The sequence below is a fragment of the Eurytemora carolleeae genome, unplaced genomic scaffold (assembly GCF_000591075.1).
Source record: "Eurytemora carolleeae unplaced genomic scaffold, Eaff_2.0 scaffold2093, whole genome shotgun sequence".
Taxonomy (NCBI): Eukaryota; Metazoa; Arthropoda; class Copepoda; order Calanoida; family Temoridae; genus Eurytemora; species Eurytemora carolleeae.
Window position 1 is genome coordinate 6,146 of NW_019397979.1, and position 22,138 is coordinate 28,283.

General features: G+C 37.3%; 2 protein-coding genes and 1 long non-coding RNA gene across 4 annotated transcripts; 2 read left to right on the forward strand and 1 right to left on the reverse strand.

Annotated features, from left to right (window-relative positions):
• Positions 1–262: 262 nt before the first annotated feature.
• On the forward strand, positions 263–3,450 carry LOC111716507 (uncharacterized protein slp1). The gene is made up of 3 exons (XM_023491986.1): positions 263–681; positions 1,034–1,406; positions 3,174–3,450. Exons 1-3 carry the CDS (start codon positions 342–344, stop codon positions 3,433–3,435), a joined length of 975 nt encoding a protein of 324 aa, XP_023347754.1. The 5' UTR covers positions 263–341; the 3' UTR covers positions 3,436–3,450.
• A 4,147-nt stretch (positions 3,451–7,597) lies between these two features.
• On the reverse strand, positions 7,598–20,605 carry LOC111716506 (uncharacterized). 2 transcript variants are annotated; one of them, XR_002768512.1, is made up of 2 exons: positions 8,477–12,011; positions 7,598–8,291 (listed from the first exon to the last, which is right to left on the reverse strand). XR_002768512.1 is itself a non-coding variant. In XM_023491985.1 (2 exons), the coding sequence occupies exons 1-2, from the start codon at positions 20,587–20,589 to the stop codon at positions 9,253–9,255; spliced, it is 2,562 nt and encodes an 853-aa protein (XP_023347753.1). In that variant the 5' UTR covers positions 20,590–20,605; the 3' UTR covers positions 7,598–9,252. The 2 variants fall into 2 exon arrangements, 1 of the variants encoding a protein (XP_023347753.1); XM_023491985.1 differs by adding an exon at positions 20,579–20,605 and having other exon boundaries at positions 7,598–11,803.
• Positions 20,606–20,958: 353 nt separating this feature from the next.
• On the forward strand, positions 20,959–21,891 carry LOC111716508 (uncharacterized). The gene is made up of 3 exons (XR_002768513.1): positions 20,959–21,134; positions 21,422–21,548; positions 21,846–21,891. It is a non-coding gene; the product is annotated as an uncharacterized LOC111716508 (long non-coding RNA).
• Positions 21,892–22,138: the final 247 nt, after the last annotated feature.

Below are 22,138 nucleotides of genomic sequence, written 5' to 3' on the forward strand. Positions count from 1 at the left end.
GTCATGTACAAAATTGACAGGAGGGCAGTGGGGGGAAGGCATATTCGTATACTTGGACGGATCCCTCACTTTTAACAGAAGTAAATTACACGTAAGATTGAAATCTTCTATGTTTTCTTTCAACACTCCTCTTATTCAAGAGCTATACAGAAGAACAAAAATGTTTTGAACTTCTAATATGTAACCGGAATAATTATCTTTTCTCAAACTTTTTGATTAGAATTGAAAAAATAGATCTACGCGCCGCTTTTTGTGAACTGCAAATTGTTAAAAATATGTAAGTGAATGTTTTCAGATAGCTCATGTAATATCCTAACCCTGGATAAAATGTAAACTAGAGTATGAAGCTGTTTTTTCTTCTCCTATCTCTCTCCTGTGCCGAGCCCCTGGAGTTTTACTGCGAGAATATCACCTACAAATACCTCCTACAGAAGGGGGAACGGGTCAGGGAGCACCACAGAGCAACCTTAGGACGAAGCAAAGATGCAGGACGGAGTGTATCCGCTCTCTGCTCTACCGGGTACCTGGAGTTCTATCGAGAGCTAATGCTGAGCACAAGAACCTGTTCGGTAACCCTGGAGACCCAGATACCTGGAGATGAGGAGTTCCTGGAGTTTCCAAGGAACCCGGAGAAAGAGTGGACTAAGAATTTCGCTAGTCCTGAGTGTGGTTCTAAATTAGGAAAGATTAAATGAATTAAATTAAACGTATCTTTTTACTCTCAGATTGAAATTGGTAAATTTAATTCCCGAGACGTAAAAGTTTCCATTGATTTCTATTTATTTCCATTGATATTTCCATTGATATTTCCATTGATATTTCCATTGATTTCCACGGAGAAAGAAGGACTTTCTATTGTAAAGAATTGATTTTAACATGGACCTGCATAAGTATTAGATTAGCAGGATTCAAAGAAAATTGTTGCGAAACATAAAACAACTTTTTTTACAAGATGTTTTTATTTTGTAATGTTATCCTTTTGAATTTTGAATTTTAAAATCTTGATAAATTTCATTTTATCTTTTGTGTTTAGTGAAATCAAGTGAAAATTTAAAAAATGCCCCGCTCTTAATAACTCGAAGTAACGACGAATATATGTTAAACGAATGTTCTAAAAAAGTTTGGTTTGTGATCGAGCTTTGTGAAACCATAAAAGTGACGAGGTTCGAACTCGAAAATCATGAACTGTATGCAGGAACCCCGGAAATGTTTTCCATCAGTGTTGCCCATAAATACTCACCGAATTCAAAGGATTGGACCGAACTCGGGAATTTCACCTCGAAAGGGGAGAAGAAAACTGTGGAAATATTTGAGAATCCGGAAAAAAATGTTTTCGGAAAATTTGTGAAAGTAAACATTAGATCTAACTACGGAGATGAACATTACTGCACTCTCACGTCTTTCAGGTTCGATATTTAGGATATTCTACTCTAGGTAGAGGTTATATATATATCAGGTTCAGGTTCGATATTTAGGATATTCTACTCTAGGTAGAGGTTTATATATCAGGTTCAGGTTCGATATTTAGGATATTCTACTCTAGGTAGAGGTTATATATATCAGGTTCAGGTTCGATATTTAGGATATTCTACTCTAGGTAGAGGTTATATATATATCAGGTTCAGGTTCGATATTTAGGATATTCCACTCTAGGTAGAGGTTATATATTTATCAGGTTTAGGTTCGATATTTAGGATATTCTACTCTAGGTAGAGGTTATATATATATATATCAGGTTCAGGTTCGATATTTAGGATATTCTACTCTAGGTAGCGGTTTATATATATCAGGTTCAGGTTAGATATTTAGGATATTTTACTCTAGGTAGAAGTTTAAATATATCAGGTTCAGGTTCGATATTTAGGATATTCTACTCTAGGTAGAGGTTTATATATCAGGTTCAGGTTCGATATTTAGGATATTCTACTCTAGGTAGAGGTTATATACATATCAGGCCCAGGTTCGATATTTAGGATATAATACTCTAGGTAGAGGTTTATATATATCAGGTTCAGGTTCGATATTTAGGATATTCTACTCTAGGTAGAGGTTTACATATATCAGGTTCAGGTTCGATATTTAGGATATAATACTCTAGGTTAGTGGTTTATAATTATATATATCAGGCTCAGGTTAGATATTTAGGATATTCTACTCTAGGTTAGTGGTTTATATATATCAGGTTCAGGTTCGATATTTAGGATATAATACTCTAGGTAGAGGTTTACATATATCAGGTTCAGGTTCGATATTTAGGATATTCTACTCTAGGTTAGAGGTTTATAATTATATATATCAGGCTCAGGTTAGATATTTAGGATATTCTACTCTTGGCAGAGGTTTATATATATCAGGTTCAGGTTAGATATTTAGGATATTCTACTCTAGGTTAGAGGTTTATAATTATATATATCAGGCTCAGGTTTAAAATTAATTATTAGTTTTTTCTAGAGGTTTATATAAATCAGGTTCAGGCTTAATATTCATTATTAGTTTATTCTACTCTGGGTAAAGGGGGGGGGGGGGCACGAAACTTATTACTCTCCGGGAAATCTAAACAGTGTATAAACATAACTTAGCATTGTCGTAGGTGGCTGATTATTGAATGCGAACTTAGAAAATGTGTGTATAACATGCATTTTTAGGGTTTGAACGAATTTGAGCAAAAGTGCAGCGCGCCTGTGCGTTTTTAGTAAAATAATATGATTTTTTTGACAGTATATCAATCTTAACTTCATTATTTGCACTTGAAAATTTGTCCTTACACTCTTTAAACAAATTTGCGCTCAAAAAATTCACCACAAAAGCCTTTAATGTCCGCGCGCGCGCAATAAAAGAAAATGTCTTAGAGTTTTATGTGCTAAACTCAAATTATAGCAAAACTGGGAGAAGGAATTAATTTCCGAGGTCAAAGTAGACATTGCAACATTCTGACCGGCGCGCTAGTAGCTAGCCATTACATTATTGGTCATCTTAGCACATATTTTACATGTTGTATGTCGATTTATAGGTATATATATCAGGTTCAGGTTTAATATTCATTATTCTTAATTGAGTAATGAGTATAGGGTGTTTGGTGTATCTGAGATTTAATTTATTACAGGGTGTTTGGTGTTTCTGAGATTATTTTGACTACAGGGTGTTTGGTGTATCTGAGAATATATTGATTACAGGGTGTTTGGTGTATCTGAGTATGAAGTTGTGTCTGATGATAATCATGATTCTGAAGATCATCTTGAACCTGGAGAGAATCCTGATCAAGCTTCTGCTCAGCCCCAACTAGCTGTTTCTCCGCTCAATGAGAAGATGAGACAGATCTCTCTTCTAAGCTCTAAAAGCGAAGTGGAGAGGAGCAGGAACTCCTGGACTATTGTTCAAACCTTTAGATTTCTTCAGCTTCAGCTTAGGAAAAATAATATGAAAATATATTTCTAGCTCTGCGGTAAAATGCAATTTCAGTTGGAATATTCCCGAGTAGAATCTTAGAGTCGGGAACCTAGTCTTAGGCGCCGGGCCGACCTCCTCCGACCCTCTGTTTTTGGAAAAAAATATCAAATTTCACCAAATATATGGAATATGAGCAAAAACCATTAAAATATTTGAGCATTCCTCTCCCCATCCCTTTCTTCAAGCACCCCTCCATATGTCCCAACCCCAGTTTCTGCTGTTTCCCCCCAAGTCTGATAGAGGTCGTTGTTCAAGACTACTTAGAGGTCCTTCAAGCACACAGTAAATACAGCAATCAATCAATAAATCAATACATCATTGAAATCAGATAAAAAGTTAACCAAATGAGATTTTAACAAAAACCTACAAATTCTTTAAAAATTAAAGTTCTGAGGATTTATTGTAAATAATAATTGTATAATTTATATGCATTTAATAAGTGATTTAACAAGTTTACAGCTGCACAACAAGGAACAATGAATGTAAGAATCATTAATTTTTGTAGAGTAGTCAATAAATACTTTGTGTGAATTAATGTATTAAATATCATGAATCTGACAGAAATATTAATTAATTAGTTTACCTCCACATTGAACCATGTTTTAACAAACACAATATCAGAGAGCAGAATTTATCCTCAAACGTGGCCCTGTAAAATATATTTTGGGTTTAATTGGAGTGTATCTGAATATACCCTCAGGTTCATGAACAATCCCTTTAATAACTCTATTTATACCTGAACACTCCCTCAGGTTCATGAACAATCCCTGTAATAACTCTATTTATACCTGAACACCCCCTCAGGTTCATGAACAATTCCTTTAATAACTCTATTTATACCTGAACACCCCCTCAGGTTCATGAACAATTCCTTTAAAAACTCTATTTATACCTGAACAACCTATCAGGTTCATGAAAAATCCCTTTAATAACTCTATACATGAACACCCCCTCAGGTTCATGAAAAATCCCTTTAATAATTCTATTTATACCTGAATGCCCCTTCAGGTTCATGAACAAAACCCTTAATAACTCTATTTGTACCTGAACGCCCCCTCAGGTTCATGAACAATGCCCTTAATAACTCTATTTATACCTGAACGCCCCCTCAAGTTCATGAAAAATGCCCTTAATAACTCTATTTATACCTAAACACTCCCTCAAGTTCATCCCGAATAGAACCTAGGAGTCTTAAATGTAGTCTAAGACCCCGGGCCGACTTCCTCAGACTCTATGTATTTGGAAAAAAATATCAAATTTCACCAAATATTTGTAACTTGAGAAATAACCATTAAAATATTTGAGCATTCCTCTCCCCATCCCTTTCTTCAAGCACCCCTCCATCGTCAGGAGCAGTCTTAAATACAAGACCCTGTTCAGTTTAAGTAGGATATCATATTTCTTCAACATGTGTTATATGTCCCAACCCCAGTTTAGCCTGTCTTCCCCATAAGTCTGATAGAAGTCTGCATTATGAACCTGTTCAAGACTCTGTTCAGTTTTATTATGTATCATATTTCTTCAACATGTGTTATGTCCCAACCCCAGTTTAGCCTGTCTTTCCCATAAGTCTGATAGAAGTCTGCATTATGATCCTGTTCAAGACTCTGTTCAGTTTTATTATGTATCCTATTTCTTCAACACATGGGTTGGTCCTTTCCCATGCCTCCCCTTTTGTAGCCCAAAATATTTCCCCGCCCACTCAATATGCTGTTTCTTTCATAGGTTCCCCTTTCTGAAGACAAAATGTTATCCCCCCCCCTCCCTGAATATATGCTGCCACATGGAATAGATTTTCTAAGCTGTGAAATATACACAAACAGCTTCTATAACGCTTTCAAACATATTGAATAGCTTCAATTTTAACAAATTTATAAAAGGTATTCAGAAACAATTTAGAGTGGTCTGAAGTTGAAACCATGGGAACAAAAGTTGTTAAGGACATTAAGGGCTTTCCATTTTCCATTTTTGGCTGTCAGACAAACAGTGGCCGAAAATTTGGCCGTTGAAAAAAAATTTTTAAAAGTGATTTTTTCACTTTTTTTAACGTTTCATAGTATTTAGAAAATATTTGAAAAAAAAATGTTAACCAAAATTTTAGGTGCGTGATTGATTGATTGAGTTAGGTTATGTTAGGTTATGATTTGTAATTTATATTTTAAGGGCTCTGAGAGAAAAGTAAAAAAAACAAAGTTGTAGAAGGAGGTAATATCTACTTACACCAAAAAAATTGGACCTCTAAATTGATTGGTGGCCGAGTAATTGGCCACCGTTTTTTCAAAAAAGTAAGAATTTTGAAACAAGATTTACGGCATAAAGACTACCTCTAATCAAAAAGTTATGAAAGTACAAAATTATAGCCAATGTGTAAATAAGTCACTGCAAAAAGTTTTAGACTTCTATCTCTAACACAGCGTCCTCCTACAGTTTTAGAGGTCGGAGGCTGTTACTTGTTGCGCTTTTGACCAATTTTAAAATCAAAACATGTTTAGATTTCTCAACTCCAGCTGAGTATTATTCAAAAAAAAAATTGAAAAAAACGATGCCGTTCTTTTTCTTTTCATGGGAGATTAAAACAGCAAAGTTGTAGAGTACTCTAAGGGCTTTCTGTGAATAACAGTAATTCTGCCGTCAGATGATTGGTTGCTCAAATTTCGGTGTTTAAATCTATATTTTAACCCAAAAGCAAGAGATATGGCTCCAAACGATGTCATAAAAGTCAACATTTTTACTCCAGAGCTGTGTTTTATTCAAAAAAACAATTAATAAAAAAGTCAAAAATGTCAAGTTGAAAGCAAAAATTGTCAATTTTTGGTAGGTTCTTTAGATTTTATAAATTGACAATTTACATGTGACATGCATCTTCAAAATTAAAACCATGCCTTTTTTATCTTTTCATGGGAGATAAAAGTGAAGAACAACAAAGTTATATCAAGGAGGTTTTGAGAATTGAAAAATCAAGTTTTAGATTTCTCAACTCCTGAAGGCCCTCCCCCCTCTCATTTAAAGAAATAAACCTGCAGCTATATATGGTTTATGTGCAGGTACACATTGACCATTAATATAGAAGCTATTAGTAGACTTTACTAAGGTAAGAGGACTTTATTTAANAAAGTCAAAAACACAGATTTTATAACAAAAGACCAAGTTTGGCGATTTTAAAATCAAAACATGTTTTAGATTTCTCAACTCCAGTTGTGTTTTTTTCTTTTCATCTCAACTCCTGAAGCCCCCCCCCCTCTCATTTAAAGGAATAAACCTGCAGCTATATGGTTTATGTGCAGGTACACATTGAAATGAACATGCAGCTATGTGGTTTATGGGCAGATTAGATCCAGGTACACATTGACCGTTCAACCAATACCATGGGATGGGGGGGGGGTGTAACAGATTAAGTTCAACCTGACAAACGAAAAGTTTCTTCAGTTATACCTGAACCGTTCAGTTTGTATCTGTTCAATGCAAGTCTACTAGTTCATTTTTTCTCTGCTGTCATTTGCAAGAATAATATTTATATCTTTTATATAAATACAACGTAAATTTTAAACATTTAATTTTTAAAAATAGGTAGGTGTCTACATTTTTGAGATTATTACAATCTTAAGGGGAAAATAACGCCAAGTCCATAATAAAGACGACATTGCATTTAAAGACGAGTAAAGTGCAATCAATTGTAATTGTATTATTGTCAAATTTTAAATTTAAAAAACAAACAATCATGTTTGAACTTAGGGCCAGGGGAGAATTAATATTTCAGTGAATTTTCAAAATATTGGATGTTTTCAGTTAAAAATTCCAAGTGACAGATCGTTTCATACCTCTTTCTATGGAGAAAAAAGTAACAGGCGACAAATTTATCAGACGGATCTCACATGTAAACATTGTCTTTGGACTTTCAGGTATGTCATATTTGAAAAGATTTGTCTTTTAGGATGCTTCCCACACAAAACCTGGGACCAATCCTTGGTATATTCCTAGAAACCAATTTTTGGACCCTCCTATCAGTTTTGGACATGGATCTTATCAACCCAGAAAGTGTATTAACCTAACTTAACCCTAAATAATGATAAATAAATACAAATTTGGTCATTTACAAAATTGATAGGAGGTGTGTGGGCCTTAGGGGGTCCAAAAATTGTTAATTCCCAGCTAGAAAATAATTTTTACTTTCCACCGTTTTCTTGTTTTCTACAGATGTCGGAATTCTTTTTTTCATCCGAAAATGTCTTTTTGTGGAGCTCCGTCATCGGATGATAAAAAGCCGTCTTTTTTTAGTCCGCAATTGTCTTCGAGTCGGAGCATGACTCCGTTGTCGGATCAAAACTAATTTATCAGTCCGTTTGATGAGTTTTGAGGTTGAAAAGACAAACAGCTTCATCCGATGTGAAATTATAAAGGATGAAAAAAAGGAGGGCCCGCAGTCAATCGCGCTCTTTTTGTCCTGTCATGGCCAGTTTTTAACCATCTTTCAAAGGAGGAGCACGTACATGCCATCACAATGTATTTTAAGTTAACTTAACAAGTTTTCTGTTATATATATATGTAAAAATATTTTTAGGGATATACCAAGCTAATTATACTCTGAAAAATAAAGAGAAGTGGTTTTGGCCTCACGCAAAGTTTTGAAATTTAATGATTTGGAAATTAATTATAATTATACAGGGCTGTTAAGCGCGAATCGGTAAATAAAACCAAAACTCGTAGTCTAAAAGAAATCCGTTTTATTACCTAGATTCCATCTCAGTAACCGTTCTTTGTATCCCGCGTCCAGACTTGAAGTATGCAACCATATAAAAGTTTAAACCATTCTTTGCTGTCTGGAAACACGTTTCTGTAGATCAAATCTGCATAATAAAAATAATATAAGGGTTAAACTTTGACAAAACTAACTAACTATAAATAATCAAACTGAGGATCCCAAAACGTCTCAGACTCTAACGTGGTTTATAAAATATTACGGGGCATACTCCTTTTACTGCGCAACCGGGAAATTCGAAAAATATACTCAATAGAAGGTCGTCATACTTACATATGCTGGCTCCTGATAGATGGAACAAAATAAAAAGGAAACTAATCCGTTCAAGCCATTACAAGAATCTGAAAAGATAAACCTGAGAAACGACTCGATCTTAGAACTGAATTACTATTGTTGACAGCTCGAGCTCTATATACTGAATGAGTCGGGCTTTGTTTCTCAGGTAAATCTCGGTCCCAACTGACCAATAGCAGACTCGCTCTCATGGTGGAACTATTTCCAACCAATAGGAGAGTTACAACAGGATAGATACAGTGAGTCCTTCTAAAAAAGAGTAACTTTCGTTTATTTTCGAAAACCCTTAAAAGTACGCGTAACACTCCCGCGGGGGAAATATTTCGAAACATAATCGAAAGACCTAAGTGCAAATAATAAGGAGTTTTACCCAAAAAATTGTTTTTGTTTGAGGAATTGAACATATTTAATAACAATTTCAACATTTATTAGGATACGATTTTCAAAACATATAACAAAAACAATAGGATCCAGAAAATTTTTAATCTTGTACCACTGTACTTACAATAATTGTTATTGAGACTAAGGAGATCATATTACATATGGCAGGAGAATCACAGCCGCAATTTATAGTTTTAATCTCGGATTGATTTAACTTTATTAATATATATATGAAAAATATGGATGCACAAAAAATGCAACCGCAATCTATAATTAAATTCTGCTTGGCGAAAAATTAAAAAAAAGTACAAAACATTATTAGGAACTGTATATAAATATATAAAGACAGCTGAGCATTGAATCTAAAAAATACTTTAGAAGGTTTCCTTAAAATCTGTCTCCAGTGTGAAATCATCATCAGAGAAAACTGAAACCCTCTGATACTCGATCATCTCATCATAGGTGAGGGTTTTTGAGGACGAACCCTTCTTCTTTTTCTTCCCCTTCTTTTTGAGAGAAATGCACTTGTTCTTCATGGGAGCAGAAACATCTAGCTCATCCTGGACTGTTGGCTGGCTCCTAATCTCAGGAATTATAGGAGCATCATCTTCTACCTCGCCCTCATCTATTTCTACAACTACCTCTTCATCCTCCTCGGACTGAGACTCCACGTGAACCTGTTCAGGCTCCAGAGTCTCAACTTCCTGAGGAGGATCTGCGGAGAGTTTCACTTTCTTTAACACTTGCTCCGGGTTGGAGCTAGGACAGGGTCTCTTCTGGGCTTTCACCTTTTTCTGTCTCGCAATCACCCAATCAGGAAGAGATGGGAGATCTTCAGACCATCTTGCTCTTAGGCTATCATCGTTCATCTCAATCATTTCTTCTAAGTAGGATATCCGATTCCGGCGAACTCTCAGCTCCTCAACCAACCTTGCAGTGACATCCACCTCCTCCTTGTGTTTATACCTCAAGGTTTTGAGCAGCACGCCTTCCATGAAGATGACTGTAAGCGCCTCACAGTTAAATATCCTTCTGTAGCAGTGTCTCAACGGATCGTACAGGTGCCGGTAAAACTTCTGGAACTGTATATCGGAGCCCATCCTTCTCAAAAATCCAGCAATCAGAGTAGGATTTTCTCTGGCCCATTCCAGTATCACAGGAACTTGCTCACGGTTCACCTTCTTACAGTGTTTGCCTGTAGAAAAGCTCTTCACTGTTGATGGATCCAACTCCAGCTTCTTTACCTTCAAGGATCCGGGTCTGTTCAGGCCAGAAGAGTGGTGAGTTGCATCCCTGAAGTTGCAATTAGCAATCTGAACAGGTGATATTTTAAACGTGGCGTGATGCATAATCTCCCCGGTCACTGATGGCATCTTTATACCATCATCCCATCTCAAACCTTGTCTGGTCCAGATTCTTGCCATCTCAACAAACCATGATCTGCATTGGTGGAGATACCTACAACCTCCTTTCGTTAGGGATGGCCATTCTCCACGAGTCTTGTCCCACATGAGAACTCTGATAGGGGATTCGTCCATGAGAGCTGAATCTTCAGAATATCTAAACCTCAAACACTTGACTAGATCTGACCTGGAGACTGCATATTTGAAGGACTTATCATGAATCTCAGTACCCTCCAGGGTGGTAGCCAGAAGGTTTAAAAACCAGTTTGCAGTCAGCCATTGGTCAAACTTGCCTGTGTAAAACATGAATATCTCAGGATCCGGAATATAATCCCTCATGATGATGGAAGAAATGATTGAATATGCAAGATGACCAACCTTTAAGTCACCGATTGCGTAAACCTTCAGGGAGTCAGGTATATCAGACCATCTAAGTCCCCAGAGATTATCCGCGGTCGAACACATTTTATTCATCACTATACCAAGAACTTGCATGGCTAGAGCATTCATATTTCTTGCCTGCAGTGCATACCCAGCTACTAGAGCAATAGAAGAAACTTCAATAAAACCCTTCATTGTGACGTCTAGATCAGTAATCAGGCTGTAGAACTTGAGTACTCCTTCAACATCATGTTTAACGGCCACTCCAGTACAGATAGGTAGTAGGGAGAAAAACTTAATAACTGAATCCGGAGCTTTAATCTTATTTAATACATAACGCCCTTTGGAATCCCGGAACAAATCCAGGCTAACCATAAGGGCGTGGTTAAGACCATTACCAATCATCACTTTTACAGGTAACTGCTGCAATCTATCCTCAGGCTGTCCATGGATCTGTGGTTCTTCCTTCCTTGACATCAATTGTCCTTTCTTGAAAGGTATCCGTCCTGCAATGCGGAGAGTATCATATAAGGTAACTTTGATTTCTTCCACGTCCATGCTCACAACATTGGTTGGGAGGATCTTCTGGTCAATGGCATATTTATCCCAAAACCAAGATGTGATCTCCTCAATTTCTTCATCTGTGGACAAACCTACAACGATCTCCCGAACCTCAACTTGATTTAGAATCTCCTTGGTTATACCTCTATTGTAGGACCAGAAATCAACCTCTGCTCTACCTGGTAGGTTCCAATCATCAGGTCTTTCCATGGTGCAGCTGAGGAAATCTAATAGTGGAGCACCAGCTGGGAGTAGATTATGAAGAGTCTCCAATTGAGGGTTCTGCATACCACCTCTCTCAGAGACTTGAAGATAATCTGACATGCATCTCTCATCTCTCCCCCTGTTGATAACTGGCTCATATCCGCAGAATTTATTCATTAAATTTGCTTTGGAATAAGGACGATTTTTTCCCCACATGTTTATATTTGTCCTGGGTACAAGAATGGAGTCCTTCTCTACTGCTGGAGCAGATCTTGCCCGAGTCATTATCTGCTCTGCTATGATCCTCAGGTCTCCGGTACTTGTGTACTTGATTGGTAACTGCATCCTCCTCTTGATATCTTGCTCAGTGGGTATTCTAGACAAAGAATAATTAATACTGGAGGTATTATACAAAATGTACATCGGAAACTTGGATAAGGTGATTATACGTAGATAAAAGATATGAATAGGGGGGGGGGGGTCTTAAAACTGAAAGTTCTTGACAAGTATGGAGAAGGAGTTGGGAATTCAGACTCAAATTCTGGAGTTTTCATCCCAACCAAGCCCTCCTCCATTTTATCTAAGGTTTTAGGCCGGTATCTTTAAGGGGAATATCATAATCCCTACTAGCATTACAAAAATGCTCTCTAGTATTGATAAAAATATCATCAACTGAGTAAATTAGACTAATCTCTCGAAAATTTCTGTAAACTTCAGATTTGATAGGACTTCCAATCTTTGGAATCCTAGATATATAACTGATTTTTACCCGTCTGCTATCTACTTCAATTACCTTTCCAAGTTTCCAAACAATTTGCTCTTTTGAATATAATCCATCCAAAAGAGTGAATAAAACTATGCTATGTTCAGTAGGAGGATCCGAACTAACTAAAAACTTGGATGGTTTAAGCATCAACATATGTATGTTGTCAAGAAACTCTTGATACCAGAATGCAGTAATTTCCTTATTTCTATCCAATATTTCTGTCGGAATCTGAGAATTAATTAGATCAATACCAACGCCTTCTAAAGAACGAAAATTATTCCTGCCAATAAGTAAACGATTAGGGGTTAATATTTCAAATCCTAGATTATTTGTGTGTGAGGTGTCCCCATGGGCCAAAGGAAGGTCATTCAGAGCTGATGCAACCTTTGCAAAGGTTGTTTCCCACTGGATACTGGTCATAGGATGTGTAGATTTGACCCCGGTTCTCTCCAATAACTCTCTAATTGATCTGATCTTTCGTTCTACCCGTCCTCTTTCCTCATGACTCTTTGCTGTAGAATCGTGGACCCGGATTCCCATAGATCTGTACAATTCTGCATCGATGTCCCTGATTGAAAATTCAGCGTCCTTCAATGCCATCAATTGGTTTCCATTATCAACGAAAACTTCAGATGGGACCCCATGACGACTGGAATGCCTCTCCAGAGCTAATATTACGTCTTGAGTCTGTAATCCTTCTAATAATAAAATACTAGTAGCGCCGGTTAAAATACAAACTCCAACAAGAGCATAGAATTTTAAGGTCGTTCTGGATTTCTTGAACGTTTGGCCTTTAAAACCAAATGCAATGTCAATCATCATGTGAAAAAAGGGGGGGGCAATTATAGTCCTTGAACTAGGGTGCTGGGACATTTGAAGCTCAATTGCCTTTCTCTCTAACAAACGACATTTTAAACAATCGGATTTAATTTTTTTAATTAAATTTCTAAGTCCTTGTATTGGGATCATCTCCTTGAGAACTTCTCTGACAGTGGATTCAACTCCTGCATGGGGAACTCGATTGCAGTGAATCTCAATGATGTAGGAGTACAACAAGGGTGAGTTTCCTCTTACAACTGGGATAGGATCGGTGATTAAGTTAGAATCCAAAAATGGAATATTATCAAGGTTTATGAACTTTACTGGATTATCCCTGGAAAATCTCCCCTGGAATTTTAAGATACCATCTTGCTCAAAGTATTTTGTCAACCGATGTTTTTGGATAATATTTTTTATCAATAAAGTTTCATGTCTGTATAAAGCCATTTTTGAAAGATCTCTATTATCCCTTGAATCAATTTTTCCTTTGCATATAGGGCAAGTGAGGGTAGCGATCTTGCACTTTTGCAGTCTATGTAAACAAATTTGACAAAACCAAAAAACATTATTCAAGACTGATAGTCCCTTTTCCCAACCATATCTTATCATATCAATGGGGGGGGGGGGGGAGGAGAAAGGGTTATTTTTGATAGTATGGACAAAATTTCCTGAATCATTTTCCTGAGAATGTGATGAGTCTTGATAGTCCTCTATGTCCAGATCTAAGTCCGGATCAGGAACTTCATCAAAACACTTGCTGAGAAAATGCTGCAGGATCACCCCATGTGTGCTGTACTTTCCTTCTTGATTGTCAGGTATGAATGGTTCAGAAAAACACTCAGTGATAATCTCAGAGCCAGACTGATTATCGATCTTGAGGTCTTCATACTTATTCAGGTTCATCTGAGTTTCATCCAGATGCATCCAGGAATGCCCCGTCTGCCATAGGGAACCTGTTGAAAGATCTTCGATAGAGATTTCATGAGGTTTAGTCAGGAGATCGGCAATGTTTCTGGAACCATCAATGTGGAATAGTGGAATATGATCCTCTCCTGTGGTCATCTGGATCAATCTTCGTGATGCCTCGACTCTTGCAAATGTGTAAGCACGCAGTTTTATGTTGGTGTTCTTCATCCAGCTCATAGCGATGGTGGAATCTGTTAAATAGATAATCCTGTCTATTCTGGATCCCAGGGACTTTTTTACAATAAATGCCAATTCAGCCATCATAAGGATTGCAGACAATTCATTCCTTGGTATAGTTGCACTCATTAAGCGTGATCTGGATGACAATAGACTGCAAGACCAGGAGCCATCCTGAAGCTTTCTGCCAGCATACACCACTGCACCCCCAGCTGAAGCAGCTGCATCACTCAAACAGATCAACCTGATGCCTGAGAAGGACTTTGAATCTGGGGGGGTAGTACACCTAGGTGCAGACAACTCTTTAAATCTTACAAATTGGATCAATTTGATTTTCCAGAACTTTTCCTCCTCTGAAGATAGTTTCTGGTCCCATGGGAGACTATTTAATCTAGCTGAATGCAATTTGAGCTGTAGCTTCAAAGGCTCCCACAAACCAACAGGATCAAAAAACTCAGCAATTTTAGAGATGACAATACGTCGGGTTAGAGAGGCAGATCTGAGAATAATTTCAGCATCTGATTCAGTTTCAACAGGGTTGGAATTGGGTTGTTGTACTCCGCGTATTTTTTTGTTTACGTTTAGTTCTGAAATTCCAGGATGAAGAGAATCTTCGCAGGTATTCCATTTGTAACCGAGCATCTTGATTGTTGACCCATCTGAACTGGAAGTTTCATCAGGAGTCTCACCAGTCTTGATTACATATTTCAAAGAGAAACCAGCTCTGGATAATAATTGCCTCACTTGGGAAATTTGTTCCTCGACCTCTTGGATAGAATCAGCTCCGGGCAGAATGTCATCAACGTATCGGTCTCTAGCTATACAATCAGGAGCCAATGGAAACTCGAGCTTTCCTAATTCAGCGAGATGATCCAGTGCATAACCTGCTTGTTGTCCGGTCTGTACTACTCCATACCAGGCTCTGACCATTACGTACGTGTCTGGCTCAATGCTTGTGCTGAGAGAATCATGATACAGAAAGAGGGAGAAAGGATAAGCTGATCTGTCTAATCGGAGCTGGTTGTACATTTTACTGATATCTGATGCCCATCCTATAGGTTTTGTTCGATTTCTGATGATGATATCTGGGATAGTTCCAATCCTGTTTTCACCTTTAGGAAGTATTTGATTCAGGCCTGTGCAGGAGGGATCAACTACAATTCTCCTCGGCGTGCTGATGGAGTCATCCTTGGAGACAATAAACCAAGGATAATAATGGTTGAATGGAGAATCACTCACAAGTTTTTGGCAGTCTGTGGGCATATCCACTAACTTAACCATAAAACCTCGATCAATAAGATCTGCATGAGTCAGTCTTGTACCAGCCTTGTCTAAATCACTCTTCTTGCATTGGGACATGTATATTCTCCTTGCTTGTTTCCTGTTGCTTGAACCTTGATGTTTATCAGCTAGGAACGTGTTTGGGTTCTTGAGAAATGGAAGAATAACTTCAACTCTCTTATTTGCAAAATCAATTTTAACACTGTCTTCAATTATCTTCTGTTCACGTGCTTCTTGTAGGGATATTGCCGTTATCCTTGGAGTTCTTTTGCATTCCTCACACTTCGAGCATTGTTCACACCTGTAGGTTACTAATTGTTCAACGTCATCTTGATCCACCAATTCTCGAATCTTAGAGATCGGAATCCTTGCTGCATGAATACTGCACTGGTTCCATTGTCTACCTGGAGTTTTACGATCCAAAATAAGTTGTTCAATCCGGCTCTCTAGTCTTTCTTCAGGTTCAATGTATCCACCAGCTTCCATAATATCCTGGTCCGAGAGAGGAGTTGAGTAGAAGTGAATGCTCTCAGTCTTGCTTGCAGTTATTCTGATAGGAAGGATTGTTGAAGGTTGAATGTGTTCTTCAGTTAGTGCTCTTAATTTGAAGATGGTTTGGCTGAGGTGGGACTCCAGGTGCTCATTTCCCCTGGTGAATGCAGCATGCGGTCCAGCAAAGATAATATTAGAGCCAAAAATATCAACAAAAGGGGACTTGTACACTCCTATACCTGACGGTAGGATTTCAATAAGAGTGGGATCAAGCTTATTATTTTTAATTCCAATTAATAATTTGACAGTTGAACCTGCAGCATATGAAGGGAGGGGGGAATTTCTATCAATTTTACTAGCTTTAGACCTGAATTCTTGGGTTATTTCAGCGAGATTATACTTTGCAAAATTACTTGTGACGGAATCCATACCTAGGCAAGTTAAAGTATGAAATTCATTCTCAGGGGTTGGTCCTAGACTGAATTTATATTGGCCGTATTCGGTTTTAATTTGGCTTCCTCCCACCACCGACAACGCGCTAGGTTTTTCTGAGATGCATAAAAGATTTTCACGGCTGGCTAAATCCCCGTCAATTAGATTAACATTTGCACCACTGTCAAAAAATGCTAAAACCTCGCTATTTCCGATTTTTAAAGTTTGCATTAAATACATAGCATGCTCAGTTATCTCGGGAATAATCTTAATGTTTGCATCTGTAATTTTTTCTCCAGTCTGAGAATGTATTACAGGGGGGGGGGGGTCAATTAAATCGAGCTTCTGCTGAGTTAAATGCTCTGCATTATTCAATGAGTAAGCCTGATACATAAAATTAACTGAAAATTGTATATGAATATCCTGAGGTATGAGTTCTGAGCAGCCGAAGTACTTGGAGAACTGCTGATGGATCTGATCAGGTGGAGCACGGGATGACGCATGAGCTTTCTTGCGGCACAACAGAATGTTGAGAGGACTTAATGGTGGGGTTCTTGATTCGGCTTGTACACCGCAGGGTTGGCAGATGAGGTTCTCAGGTACTGAAGTGTAGTGAGTGCAGGGTCTAGTTGGGCAGACGTCACCGGGTCGGAGACATGTGAGACAAATCTTGAACCTGTCTAACTCCTCCCATCTGTCTTTGGGATGCATAGCTAAGAACTCCTTGCAATCACTCATCTCATGATTGTGTCGTTTGAGGGGGCAAGGGAATCTTAAACCAGGTTGGTACCAAGGTTTCCTAACTTTAGGCAATGAAGGTGGGGGAATATTGACATTGAAAGTGCTTTGCAGAGAGGAATCAGTAAAATGAATGGATTTCAACTTAGTATTATTCCCAATATCCTTATACGGACCTAATAAATCCCACTCTGTATCTATAAATTCTTTCAGAAATGCAAAATACACAATTCCAGTAGGGTTTTTCCAATCTAATTTTCTTTTGACCATCTGTCTTCTCAATTGATTAAGGTCATTAGTGGGAAGGATATTAATAAGATCATTCAAGGTACTTCTAGAATATAAAGCGGACTCCAGATCATTAATATCAATCGAAGGGACTCTGATCAACTTGTCTAATCTGGCTATAGCTTTTCCAAGATGGGAGTAAAAATTATACCTAGATTTAACATCCTCAATAATGGGCTTAGATTTGGACCTCAGATCAGCAATTACATCCCCAATGATACGGCTTGGACTCCCAAACTCTTTAATTAACCATCTTTTTATGTCAGTGAAATTATCTGAACAATCAAGAGTCCTGGATTTGATGTCTTCAGAGAGGTGTCGGTTGTAGAGTTGAGCGGCTCTCTGTTTAGAGGTACCCCATCCAAGCAGTCCTATCTCAATTTCATCTAGAAATTCATATACGGTTTTTTCGGCATTATCTGTGAAGATACCAGCATTAGAAATATCTCCCTTTGAATTACTAACCGCGTGGGCTTCAGAATTGGAGTAAATAATCTCTACATGTAGAATCCAATCATTTGCTTGGTCTAAAAGTGCCTTTACAGACGACACAAGATTATTATCAAAGTTATCAAAGGTTACATATTTCATAAGGGAGTCTTGACAAGTTTTTATATATGCAGTGACCTTTTTTATATCATCATTACTTTTTCTAATAATACTCAATTCGGAATGGATAGAAACTTTACCGGCAATTAATTGACGGATCAATTTGGCTATACTCTCAATTGAATCATGCATTAAGTTACGCTCGTTATCTCTATTTATCCTTGTCCTGGAGAACTGAGTGGTGTTGTTGGAGAAAGATCTGGATTCATCTAAGCTTGAGTCAACTTGGTCCTTAACGTTGGCGATGGTTTCAGAGATGAGGGAGATGGCATGCTCATCAGATAGTTGTTTACGTTTCAAGGATCTAACTTCCTTCTTCAGGGTTTCAATACGTAAATCCGAGGAGTGGGTAAGCTCATTGGAAGTTTTGGGAATCTGATTAACAACTGAATTTAATTTTGCATCAATGTACAATTTAGTATTGCGATCTAATTCATCCACCCTGCTTTCTAGGTTCAACAACCTGTTACTATTTGTGGATGAATTATCAGTAACTATATCAAGTTTTTGAGAAATATTTGTGCATAAATTGGATATTGATTTTAAGGAATCCTCCAAAGATCTAATTCTGATATTAGTGTCCTTATAATTAAAAGGTTCTCCCTGATGAGAATTTTTAACTATACTAATTATATCATCAAGAGACCTGGATATAGGAGATCTTGCTGGAGCTGATGTAGGTTTATCTGGTTCTGAGTCAAGTTGGATAGGTTGAGCAGCAGTTGGATCTTCGTTCCGATATTGAATATTATCCCTGATTGTATACTATAACCGGACTCAAGTTTTTATTATTCTGAAATAATTCCGGTCCGTCCTAGAGAACGATTTTAGGACCCCCCGCCCCCTAAATATATTAAGGGTTAGGTGAATACACTCTATGGGCCGATCGCTGTGGCAAGGAAAAACTAGGGGCCGAGCGCCACGGTTATGAAATACTAGGGGGCCGGGCGCTGCAGCCACTTGGTCAATTATATCCTATTCTAACATTTAAGATCCATGTACAAAATTATAGGAAGGGTGGAAGGGGGGGGGTCCAAAAATCGTTCTTTAGGAAATTACCTTAAATTCTTTATAAAACATTTATAAAATGAAATTTATAAACAGGGTGTCCCACACAAAATTAGACCGCGTCAATGGGTCTAGATTACGATTTGGGGGACAAATAAGAAAATTTAAAAAGAATGAATCATTTTGAAAAATTTAATTAAGCTATTATCCAGACTTCGACATCTTTGATTAAATCTTTACAGATTTTCTCAGCCTTTTCCTGCTGCAATAGTAATCGCGGATTGTTGCGAGTTTGGAGACGAGTACCTAGTCCTACACCAATTGGTGTCTCCATTAATCCACTACCTGGGGGGGAAATGTTTGGATTTGATCTACTTAACTCAAGAGTAAGACTCCGACCTAAGATTGGAGATTGATTCTGTATCTCAGAGCTTAAACAAGGGTCCAATAGCAGGACCGCGGACGAAATCCGATCTGCTTCGGATTCAGATATGGATCGTGTTCGCGATCCCGATGTGGGATCCCCGCCGACAGGCATAATAAATTGGAATAAGAAGTCCTTGTTAATTAGATGTCTCCTCTATAAAACACTTAAATTCATTGTTTTGCAAATTCTAGCAAGACTGGGAAAAATAAGAGACTTCAAAGATATAAAGGTTGAGATCAAGATACTGAATTGTGATAGTTCCTTGGTTCGAGCTCTGAGATAATTGTTATGAATGATATAGATAAAATAACTATAATTTAGAAATACGCCCTTTTAATCAATATCTGCAATTACTAGCAAACCTTGAAAAATAAGAGATTTTCATGATTTCAGAGAGAAAATGGCGGCGCAACAAAAGATAAGGTTTACAGGAATTTTCTTTTTACTTGGTTAAGGGATGCAAATACTGGCAAACCTAAGAAAATCTGTAAAAAAAAACCGATCGAATTTTTTTTTCTTTATTGATCGAGTTGTGTGAAGGTTAATGTCTCGAATTCTAAAATTGTAGCTGTAAGGCTAAAAAACTATTCCATTCTGTGACGCAACTCGGAGAAATACACACATAATTAAAGGAGCAAAATTCAACAGAAAGTCTATCATTTAAGGAATGCAAATGCTAGCAAACCTAAGAAATTCTGTAGAACATTTAAAGGAATCTTTCATTAATTGAGTTGTAAAATGGTTAATGACACGGCTTATAGAATGTAACTTGTGAGGTTAAAACCACTCTAATCCATGGTCAATGACGCGAACTCGGAAAGAAAACTAGATAAATATAGGATTAATGTTTCAACAGAAGTTCTATCATTTAAAGAATGCAAATACTGGCAAACTTAAGAAGATCTATTGAGTAGTTAATGAGTCCTTATTACTTGAGTTATGTGATGGTTAATGACACGAACTCTTAGAATGTAATCGTAAAATTTAAACCATTCTATTCCATGGTCAATAACGCAAACTCTAAGAAAAAAAAGATACAAGGAGAGGTTGGGTACGGTAGTGTGCCCGGAAACCATATATTTGATTGTTAAGCGCGAATCGGTAAATAAAACCAAAACTCGTAGTCTAAAAGAAATCCGTTTTATTACCTAGATTCCATCTCAGTAACCGTTCTTTGTATCTGATACTTGTACATAGACATTAGTTCAAGTAACTATACCCTACTCCTGCAGTGTAATACATGAAACATAGACATTAGTTCAGGTAACGTTTGAACCTGACTAAAAACATTGTCATCCTCGTCCTCTGAATCATTAGTGGTAGTGGAGGACCTAGTTCGCACGTTATTTAACTCCCGACGGTCACGCCTTTCAGCTTTTTTCTTTAAGGCTTGTAATTTGACTAATAAATCAGAGAGTTGAAAGGTAAAATGAGTAGATAGTCTACGCAAAATAGCTTCCTCGGAAGCCCTTTGAATGCGTCTCTTGAAGCGCTCATAACCATCCACTATCGTTAATAATTATTCAGGATTACCATCAGATGAGAGCTGGAGTTCAGGATTACCCTCAGATGAGAGCTGGAGTTCAGGATTACCCTCAGATGAGAGCTGGAGTTCAGGATTACCATCATCAGAAAAACAGAGCTGGAGTTCAGGATTCCCATGAAGTTGAAGACTACTCAAGTTTTCTGAACTGGCAGGCCCAGGTAAAACAACAAATTTTCTTCAATCTGTTATTAATTGTAATATCGGGAATTTGAAAGTTAAATATAACTGGACAAAGTCTTTAAGTTACTTTACTCCATTTTGATAAGGATCCACGCGGATCCAGGTCATGCACATTTCTTGATTAAACGGGTTTTTTGTTAACTTTTTTCGCTTTTTTGATGCTGAAACTAATATTGGAAATGTTTTAATATTCCCCTAAGAACCAGATTTGTGAATCTGCATATCTTACAATTTTTTTTACAGTTTTAAGTTTTACTAATTTAAGGAAGTGAGGTTGGCAGTGAGGGAATAGGTTGAGAAGGTGGTGGAGAAGTTGAGACAGGATTTGAGGGAGGATGTTACTGTGGCTGTTGGTGCGGCATTAGCCAAAATTGACCAACCTCAGTCCATAGGTATAGTTGACGCCTAAAAATAGAATTTAAACTCTAAATTTGTTAAATTATTGTTGATCTAAATATTAAATCTGTGACTTAACATAATCTCGAGGTTATGTTAGTATCGAGATTAGCAAATGATTAAGCATTAATCCTGATATTCCACCATTCTAAAGTTCCCAGCTCAGAAGACATACTTTATCCTTGAATTTAACATCATCATTTATTAATTTTCCCTACACTTATTATTACTTTATCAATTTTTAAATTGTTCATCTAACATTTTATCTTGTAACACATTTTTAATTATTCCAGAATCTGCTATAGAATTCCCTGAAGTCAACGAAAAAGAAGATCTGAAACTTACACTAAACAAGGTACACTTACACTAAACACAGTACACTTACACTAAACACGGTACACTTACACTAAACAAGGTACACTTACACTAAACACTGTACACTTACACTAAACACTGTACACTTAACATAATAAACAGTACATATATTTACTTAACTTATTTATTCTAGTCTGGATCCAGTCAGCTTCAGAATTACATGAAAGCCTTCCACAGCCCGAGCAAGTTTCTCCAGGCTATCGCTGGATTT